The sequence below is a fragment of the Zeus faber genome (genome assembly GCF_960531495.2).
Source record: "Zeus faber genome assembly, chromosome: 11".
Classification (NCBI taxonomy): domain Eukaryota; kingdom Metazoa; phylum Chordata; class Actinopteri; order Zeiformes; family Zeidae; genus Zeus; species Zeus faber.
In genome coordinates, this window is record NC_137205.1 from 8,572,959 (window position 1) to 8,583,296 (window position 10,338).

At 43.2% G+C, this 10,338-nt stretch overlaps 1 protein-coding gene across 1 annotated transcript in view; it reads right to left on the reverse strand.

Moving 5' to 3' along the window:
• Nucleotides 1-121: 121 nt before the first annotated feature.
• Nucleotides 122-10,338, reverse strand: part of thoc6 (THO complex 6) — a 14,170-nt gene continuing 3,953 nt past the window's right edge. Inside the window, exons 2-13 of the mRNA XM_080009719.1 lie at nt 8,465-8,556; nt 8,319-8,383; nt 5,119-5,222; nt 4,581-4,618; nt 4,391-4,439; nt 4,124-4,195; nt 3,929-4,031; nt 1,333-1,382; nt 1,169-1,231; nt 784-894; nt 536-664; nt 122-428 (exon numbers count right to left, since the gene is read on the reverse strand). Of these exons, the coding sequence (XP_079865845.1) occupies nt 348-428; nt 536-664; nt 784-894; nt 1,169-1,231; nt 1,333-1,382; nt 3,929-4,031; nt 4,124-4,195; nt 4,391-4,439; nt 4,581-4,618; nt 5,119-5,222; nt 8,319-8,383; nt 8,465-8,556 (957 nt within the window). The 3' untranslated portion in view covers nt 122-347. The remainder of the gene's footprint in view (nt 429-535; nt 665-783; nt 895-1,168; nt 1,232-1,332; nt 1,383-3,928; nt 4,032-4,123; nt 4,196-4,390; nt 4,440-4,580; nt 4,619-5,118; nt 5,223-8,318; nt 8,384-8,464; nt 8,557-10,338) is intronic.

Sequence of the window (10,338 nt, forward strand, 5' to 3'; positions counted from 1 at the left end):
TTTCAAAAAAAAATGTATAATAACAGTGATCATTTATAAAGAATAGCTCATTCTACCAAGCTAAGATTAAAATAATGTATAGTTTCAGATGTAAGTCTTTATATAAGAAACATGAATGTGAAAAGGTTAAAAAAATATTTTATTGGCATCGGGAGTCTGGGTGAATTGTGGACTGCATCACTTGTGATGACAAAGACGGCTGACAAAAATGCACTTGGATCACTTTGTGACTACAAGAACTCTGTAAAACATTGCTGATCATTTTCAAACATTTCATCATGGTGTGTGTATGTGTGTGTGTGTGTGTGTGTGTGTGTGTGTGTGTGTGTGTGTGTGTCTGCTGGTGTTCAGAATCTCAGAGAGAAGGCTCTGTATGACAGGTTGGTGAATACATCTATATGGTCACTGCTGCCTCCCACAGTCAGCACCTACAAAAAAAATAAACAACCAATATTAGTCATAACCTAACCGAATGCTCTTTAAAAGACATTTTGAAAGCAACCGACTTAAATAAAAAATTTAAAAAAAGCCTGACCCTGTGTTCGGAGCTGTTGGTGTTGATGGCCAGCGTGTTGAGGGAGTGCGGCATGCAGGGGATCTGGGCTTTGACCTCGCCGCCCATCAGACAGTGGGACACACACTGGCCCTCCCCCACCGACAGGATCTGCGGCGAGGGAAGGAGAGGGACACAAAAGAAGTACGAAAAATAGTGGATGAGTGCAACCCAGACAGAAATTGGGCTTTTATGTCTGGGTGGGTGAGGAGCTTTATACTGTATCTGACCATGTCTTGGTAGAAGGTGGCCTGTCTCTGGCAGCCGGTTAAAGGGAAAATCGAGGTGGGGGACATCGATCGCAGGTGCCACAAGGACAGGGACGGGCCTCCTCCGCACAGCTGGAGAAGAGGAAGAAAAATGACATTCTTTAAATCAATTCGCATTCAAACAGCAATGCGGACTCGAGAAGAAACGAAAATGGCCGGAGGTCATTTCAGTAGCAAGGCCTGTCAGAGGGAAGCGGTCAAATTTGTTAAACGGTGAATATGCAGAAGTGAAACCATGAAATAGGGGAAATGAATCATAACCAGAGAGTTACCGACAAAGACATGTCGCAAGCCCCCCCCACCCCCCACCAGAGAGAGGAAACATTCGGCAGGTTTGGCTTCTCACCATCCAGTCGGAGTCGGTGGCGAGGCAGCTGATCCACTTGCCGTACTGGGGGCGGGCACAGCTCTAGGTTTTCATTTTGGGGGAGAAGGAGACAGAGGGGTGAGAGTGCGTCTGGACTCACTGGGACGGGGTGAAGAGTTCAGTCTTCAACATAGACTCCTCACCTCGTACTTATACACCTCGATGCAGTGAACAGACTGGCCAGTCCTCGTGTCTAAAGACGTGGGAGAAGAAAGAGAGAGACAGAGGAGGAGGTAGAGTGACTAAGGTGGAGGTACACGTAAAAAGAAGCAGAAGTTTTAGACCAAAAAGACGTCTTTCAGAACAAGATAAAAACAAATTGACGTGGTGATCTGGGTTCTTGCTGTGTCCTCGGCGCAAGCCCCCCCGAGGCTAACTTTGTCCTTCGCTCGTTCCGAGGGCTCCCCTTGTCGCGATTGGTCCAAATGCCGTTGCGCCATGGCGGGGGACGGACTTCAACCTCGCTTTATGGGTCATTCAACCTTCTCCTTCGGAGCCGCAACATTCGGAGTGTGTTTTATATATACCCTATTTCCTCAAATATAAACTTGTACTCATAAAAACGGCAAACTAAGCAGAATTGGAGTCAGTGTGTGTTTTCTTTCTCCTCCAGGGTTGCATTTTCATTCATTCATTCAGTCTGTTTTTTTATTTTCAGATCTATTTGCTTTCGTTAGTCTCTACTTGTATGTATTGACGTTTTAAACCCGAATAAGGGACGCTCCGCCTTCAATCAGGACAGTGGGTCGTGTGATGGAGAGAGAGCGTGTGTCAGTGTGGTCCACTGTGCGTCCCGTTCCCTGTGTTTCTGAACAAAAAAAATTGTGCAAGTTTATTTTATACACTGCGTTCCAAATTATTATGCAAATTGGATTAAAGTGTCCTAAAGATTAAATGTTTTGTTTTTCAATTAAACTCATGGATGGTTTTGTGTCTCAGGGCTCTTTGGATCACTGAAATCAATCTCAGACACCTGTGATAATTTGTTTGCCAGTTGAGCCCAATTAAAGGAAAACTACTTAAGAAGGACGTTCCACATTATTAAGCAGCCACAGGGTTCAAGCAATATGGGAAAGATAAAGGATCTCTCTGCTGCCGAAAAGCATCAAATAGTGCAATGCCTTGGACAAGGTATGAAAACATTAGATATTTCACAAAAACTGAAGCGTGAACATCATACTGTGAAGAGATTTGTGGCTGATTCAGAGCACAGACGGGTTCGTGCAGATAAAAGCATATTGAGGAAGGTTTCTGCCAGACAAATTCATGGGATTAAGAGAGCAGCTGCTAAAATGCCATTACAAAGCAGCAAACAGGTATTTGAAGCTGCTGGTGCCTCTGGAGTCCCGCGAACCTCAAGGTGTAGGATCCTCCGGAGGCTTTCAGTTGTTCATAAACCTACTATTGGGCCACCCCTAACCAATGCTCACAAGCAGAAACGGTTGCAGTGGGCCCAGAAATACATGAATTAATTAACTACAAATAAACAAATTTTGAAACAGTCTTGTTTACTAATGAGTGCCTTGCAACCCTGGATGGTGCAGATGGATGGAGTAGTGGATGGTTGGTGGATGGCCACCATGTCCCAACAAGGCTGCGACGTCAGCAAGGAGGTGGCGTAGTCATGTTTTGGGCCGGAATCATGGGGAGAGAGCTGGTAGGCCCCTTTAGGGTCCCTGAAGGTGTGAAAATGACCTCAGCAAAGTATATAGAGTTTCTGACTGACCACTTTCTTCCATGGTACAAAAAGAAGAATCGTGCCTTCCATAGCAAAATCATCTTCATGCCTGACAATGCACCATCTCATGCTGCAAAGAATACCTCTGTGTCATTGGCTGCTATGGGCATAAAAGGAGAGAAACTCATTGTGTGGCCCCCATCCTCCCCTGACCTCAACCCTATTGAGAACCTTTGGAGCATCCTCAAGCAAAAGATCTATGAGGGTGGGAGGTAGTTTGCATCAAAACAGCAGCTCTGGAAGGCTTTTCTGACATCCTGCAAAGAAATTCAAGCAGAAACTCTCAAAACTCACAAGTTCAATGGATGCAAGAATTGTGAAGGTGATATCAAAGAAGGGTCCTATGTAAACATGTAACTTGGCCTGTTAAGTTGTTTTTGATTGAAATAGCTTTTGATTTCAGTAAATATGACCTCCTACTGCTGCAAATTCAACAAACGACCATTTTCAGTTCTTTACAACCTATAAAATGTTTTGAAACTCCGTTGTGCATAATAATTTGGAACAGTGCATTTTGAGTTTTTTATATTTTGAAAAAAATACTGTTATCATTGGGAGGTTTGTTCAATAACATCAAATTATGACTTGAAAATTATACTGACTGTCATTTGCATCGACTATTTAGGAAAATCAGAGAAAAATATCATTTGCATAATAATTTGGAACGCGGTGTAGTTATTTATTTTTAGCAGCACGGCACCCAGATGGCAGTTGAGGGAAATCAAAGCCCCGGTCATTATTTGAGGAAATCCAGTTAGTGTCAATACATTGAGTTTAATTTCACTACTTACTATTTTATTGTTTCATCTTTATTTTAAGCAAAGTCACTCCCACCTCCTCTCACTGTCGAGTTTGTGCTTCTTTCACTGCAGAGTCCTTACTGAGTATCCTGCTGACGGTGTTCTGGGACATGTTCTCCGTTTGATTCTCGCGTCTTTTCGAGTGTACCTCCTGCTTAAAGGCTGCCACGTAACACCTGGAGAAGGAAATTTGTCACTTACCCCAGATCCTCACGGCGCCGTCCTCCCCGCCGGACAGGATCTCTGCCTCCCTCCCTCTCACGTTCAGACAGTGGATGTAGTCGGTGTGGCCCTGGAGCACCGACTGAAAGCGAGAGGAAGGGAGATGCAAATGTTGAGAGAGCGCGAGAGATGGATAGATAGGTAGAAGAACATCTGCTCGGGTGTCGTTCAGACCTTGAAGACACCGTTCTCCAGATCCATGATGTGAATGTTGTTGTCTCCTCCACCGACCACCAGGCTGTTGTCCTAGATGACCGAGACAGACACAAACAGACAGACCGAGAGAGCGAGCGAGCTATGAAAGGGGAGGACAGCTGCAATAATTTGTCTGAGCCAAGAAATAGTTAATCACCAGAAGATATTCTTGGAATATAGTAAACCACTCTGTGAATGAGTTGATTTATCACTGACCGTCGTATGTGTGTGTGTTTTGAGACTTACTCTGGGGTCGAGAACCATGGAATTTATCTCTGGGATCTCCAGGCTGGATCTAAGAAGTGGGGGGTTACAAAGAGCGCTTTTGTGGGCACAGCATACCTTAAAGGCCCACACACACACATACACACACACACACGATGGTGTATTGTTGGTGGTGAAATCAGTACACACACACACACGCTTCATTTCTCACTTGTAATTGGGTCTTCGTGTCCATGCGGCTTTGGCATTCTGGAAAACATTTTATTAAAAAAAATCAAGACCAACACCCCAAACCAGTTCTTCAAAATTCCATTTTTGGACCTTTGACCTTCAATTTTTCCACGTATTTTTCATTTAAACTTTTTAAAATATTGTATTGTGTTATTGTTTCACTGCTAATTTTGGTTATATCTGTTGATTATAATTAAGGGTTTGTCTGTATTGAGTCTGTATTGTTTGGGTACAATTTTCCATATATTGCCATTTTCTTCACATTTGTATTGTATTGCTTTACTGTTATTTACCCTTATTGTTTTGTATGTCAGCCGCTAACATTATATCTACCTATGTATCCATCTAGTTATCATACTAATCACCCCACTGTGGACTAAAAACACACAGCATTATGCATTATTAAAGGTTGCTATTACATTGTGAGGTGGTTGTGATGTAGGGCTTTATAGGAGTTTCACTCCATTTTCTTAAATGTTATTATGGGTTGGTTCTCTAGGATCTGTGTTGCATCGTACCTTTTTGATGAGCTCCGCCCAGCTCCAGGCACTTATCTCCCCATTGCCGGTGCTCAGCAGGTGAGACTCGGCAGAGTGAAGTGAGAAGACGGGCCCCTCATGTGCTGGGTGAGACAAAATAGTCGGATAATGAAAATGGCATTGCAAGTTTTAAAGTTCCCCTTTCATTCCTCTTTCGACTCGGCGTCTAGTTCTTTGTTGTAGTGTTTGAGAATGGATGTTATTTGGATAAATGGCACCAGCTATGTGTGCGTGCGTGCACACACACACACACACACACACACACACACGGTTGTGAAATAAACCACCCATTAAAAGAAATACAAATTTTATGAATATTTATTTTGTATAAATATTTGGCACTTGTCAAGGGGTGGGCTGTAGTAGGTACGGTAGCCCTGAGAGCTCAAACCAACTTAACAAAACACATGCAAATAAAAAAAACAAGGAGATTAACAAACATCAACACACACATCAACACATGCACAGCAGTCAGAAAACGCGCTGCAAACCCGAGGTGTGGTATGAACTGCATAGCAAAACAATTTGTAAATACAAAAAACACAACCGCATTAAACGGAAAACACAACCCATTAACGGAAAAAACAGCCCGTTAAAGGAAAACACAACCACATTAACAGAAAACACAACTGCATTAACAGAAAACAACTGCATTAACGAAAAACACAATGACATTAACAGAAAACACAACGGCATTAACAGAAAATACGACCGCATTAATAGGAAACAACCGCATTAACAGAAAACACAACCGCATTAACAGAAAACACTATCGCATTAACAGAAAACACAATCGCATAACCACATTACGGAAGTGGCCACACCATTATGGAAGTGAGCCACCGTGGCTCTGTGATAGTGTGGTGTCGTCCACGAATGATTCAAATGTTTTGGGTGAACAAACTGAACCGAATCACTTCCTGAAATGATCCGTTCATCAGTATGATCAATTGATCAGTTGATCAATTGAGCTCTCAGTCAGTTGTGAGAGAACATGATTCTGAATCATGTTCACTTGCACTCACTCAGTGAGTGAGTGAATCCCTGCAAACAAATCAGTGAATCGCTTATTCACTGAAACACATTCACTGTTTTCTGTTAATGTGGTTGCATTTTCTGTTAATGCGATTGTGTTTTTCTTATTTGCAAAGCGTTTTGGTATGCAGTTCGTTCGACACATCTGGATCTGCAGTGCGTTTTCTAAATGCTGGGCATGTGTTGTCATATTGGTCAAACGGTTCTCTTAATTTGCCTGTGTTTTGTCTATTTGCATTTGTTTTCTTAACTTGCAGCTTTGTTGTGGCTTTTGCATTTGTATTTTATCTATTTGCATGTGTTTTCTTAAGCTGCTGTGCGTTAAGCTCTCAGGGCCACCATGATTAGGCAGCAAGTGAACAGTCAGTTCTTGAAGTTGTTGTGTTGGAAGCAGGAAAAATGGGCAAGCATAAGGATCCGAGCAACTTTGACAAGGGACAAACTGTGATGGCTAGACAACTGGGTCAGAGCATCTCCAAAACGGCAGGTCATTTGGGATGTTCCCGGTATGCAGTGGTTAGTACCTACCAAAAGTGTTCCAAGGAAGGACAACCAGCGACAGGGTAAAGGGCGCCCATGGGCTCATTGATGCGCATGGGGAGCAAAGTCTAGCCCGTCTGGCCAAATCCCACAGAAGAGCTTATGATAGAAAGGTGTCAGAACACATAGTGTTCATAGTGTGCTTAGCCGCAGACTGGTCTGAGTGCACATGCTGACCCTTGTCCACCGCCGAAAGAGCCTACAATGGGTACAACTGGCTCTGACCCAGTGGTCTAGCCATCACAATTTGGCCTTTGTCGAGTCGCTCAGAACCTTACGCTTCCCCGTTTTTCCTGCTTCCAACACATCAACTTCAAGAACTGACTGTTCACTTGCTGCCTAATACATCCCACCCATTGACAGGTGCCATTGTGACGAGATGATCAATGTTATTCACTTCACCTGTCAGTGGTTTTAATGTTGTGGCTGAACGGTGTGTTAAAAATAAATAAATAAATACAAATTTCCCCTGTTTTTGTATTTTTGTGCAATTTGTATATATTTGGCAATATAGATATTTCACTTCTTATTCATTTAGATTTTTATTCTGCATTCCTTAAAATGTTTAATACTCATTGTCTGTGGAGAAACACACCAAACCTCATCAGAACAAAATTCCTTGTAAATCTAAACCTGGCGAACGATAAAAACGATTCAGATTCGGATTAAAAAATGGAGCTATAAAAACATATGGTTAAGACATTTTTTTTTGTAGCAGTAGTTTTGTATTCTGCTGTGTCATTCTGCTGTATGCTGCTGCTTCTCCTCTAATGCACACGCTAAAACCTAAATATCGCTTGCGTAAAATATGAAGGAGCAAAAATAAATGCATTCATATTCAAATGCATTCTTAAATTGTATCATTTTTCTTCTTAAAAATGCCACTCAGACCCTAGCCATGTAATTTACAGTTAGGGGTGCTATGACTTCAGGCATAAGCGCTTCGCTTGCCCGCCGGCTGCACCACAGCATGGAGCTGGGGAGTGAGGGAGCGGACAGGAAGAGGAAGAACGGGTGGAGAATGTTCATTCTCCGAAGGCAGAGCTCAAAATGATCACACTGATTTAATAGCTTTGGGTTAAGGGTTATTGTGTCTGGGACGGGGGCTTCTGTCCCCTCTCAGTGGGGCAGGGTGATGGGAAGCAAAGCGATTCTGTTGCCTAGTCTCACGTGATATTAGACACCTCTCCCGCAAGCAGTACATAATGTATCCGGAACAGTGATCTAAGTGGGAACATACTCATTACTGAACTTTTCCGTAAAGGAGGCTATGTGGGAATGACCACCTACGGCCTTTGCCTGATATTTTTTATCCAGCAATTTTACGGATCACATGTGGGAAAGGGGCTTAATATATGCATTTTGATAAAAAGATAGACAAAAATATAATAGTTAAATCAAAAGGTAATAGTTATTGAGTGAGAAACATGCTTTGAGAAAGCCATCGTTTAAAGACTTGAAATGGTGGGTATAATTATGGTGGATATATTTTAAACAAGGCAGATTAAAACTTAAACATAACTGTTCCACTAGATGTGTAGTGAATGTGAACGTGATGAATCGAACCCTTTGACAGACCATCAGAGTGGATGAGAAAAACCCACCTGTGAACACATGGATGGGTTTCTGGCTGAGCGGGCTGGCGTCCGGGCTGAGAGCTGTGGAGAGGCTGGAGAGAGCAGGACCGCTATTTAATACACACATGGACCCATTTGGGTTAAAACATTTAAGGATTTTTTCCACATCTGACCTGAAAATCGCTATCTCGCCGTAGTTATTGCCCGCTGCCAGGTATCGACCGCAAGGCGAGAAGCTCTGCGAGAAGACAGACATGTGGAGGAGCTAGAAGACAAGAGCGACAGGAGGTGAATGTGTGAACGGGCATTTTTTTGTCTTTATTTATTGTTTAAAGCAATATTTTACATCACCAATACTTCAGTCTCTACAATCTAAACAGTAAGGTTAAGTTAAAGTTTAAGAAATTATTTGTCACATACATATACATACGATCATACATATATGCAGTGAAATGTCATAACACCCAGTGATTACACACAATAAGCTCTAAAAACACTAAAAATACTAAAATGTGCGTAATCGACACGAGGCGCTCGCACAGACGGCTGCAAGGGGTGGCGTCACGGCTTTTGATTTGAATTTTTCCAGCTAATAGTTTACTTTTTTTTTGCAATTAGCAGCAACACCCTAAGAAGATATTTTTGGTTTCTGACCAGGTCATTTAGTGGCAGATGAAATTCCATAATGTGTTGAGTTTCCATCAGGACATCTTTCCAATATTTAGATACACCGGTCATGTATCAGCCACAACATTAAAACCACCTGCCTAATATTGTGTAGCTCCTCCTCTTGCCGCCAAAACAGCTCTGACCTGTGGAGGCATGGACTCTGAAGGTGTCCTGTGGTATCTGGCACCAAGACGTTGGCAACAGATTCTTTAAGTCCTGTAAGTTATGAGGTGGGGCCCCCATTGATCAGGCTTGTTGATCCAGCACATCCTACAGATGCTCAATCGGATTCAGATCTGGGAAATTTGGAGTCCAAGTCACATCTTGAACTCTTTGTCACGTTCCTCAACCCATTCCTCAACAGTTTTTGCAGTGTGGCAGGGCACAGTACCCTGCTGAAAGAGCCCATTGCCATCAGGGAATACCGTTGCCATGAAGGGGTGTACTTGATCTGCAACAATGTTTAGGTAGGTGGCACGTGTCAAAGTCACATACACATGAATGCCAGGACCCAAGGTTTCCCAACAAAAAATTGCCCAGTGCATCATACTCTCTCCGCCGGTTTGCCTTTTTCCCCATAGTGTATCCTGGTGCCATCTCTTCCCCAGGTAGACAACGCACCTGGCCATCCACATGATGTAAAAGAAAATAAGATTCATCAGACCAGACCACCTTCTTCCATTGCTCCTTGGTCCAATTCTGATGCTCACGTGTCTATTGTAGGCGCTTTTGGTGGTGAACAGGGGTCAGCATGGGCAGTCTGTCTGCAGCTACACAGCACCATACACAGCAAGCTGTGATGCACTGTGTGTTCTGACACCTTTCTTTCATAGCAGCATTAACTTTTTCAGCAATTTTTGCTACAGAAGCTCTTCTGTGGGATCCAACGAGACGGGCGAGACTTCGCTCCCCACATGCATTAATAAGCCTTGGGCTCCCCTTTTAGAAGGTACTAACCACTGCATACCAGTAACACCCCCCAAAAACTGCTGTTTTGGAGATGCTCTGACCAAGTCGTCTCGCCATCACAATTTGGCCCCTGTCAAAGTTGCTCAGATCGTTACGCTTGCCCAGTTTTCCTGCTTCCAACACATCAACTTCACGAACTGACTGTTCACTTGCGGCCTAATATATCCCACCCCTTGACAGGTGCCATCATTTGTTTGTTTGTCTTTGTGACGTGGCATCTCCCGTTTGCGGCTGCCTGCACAGGCGCTCCAGTCGATTTTGCACATTTTTTGTATTTTATATCACTATGTCCACCAAAAAACTCATCAGCAGTGATCTCCTACGGCCGCGATGCACTCGTGGATATCAAAGTTTCCCTGAACGATCAACTTTGGGACTTTTTAATTGCGGATCCAGTGGCCTCCAGAGA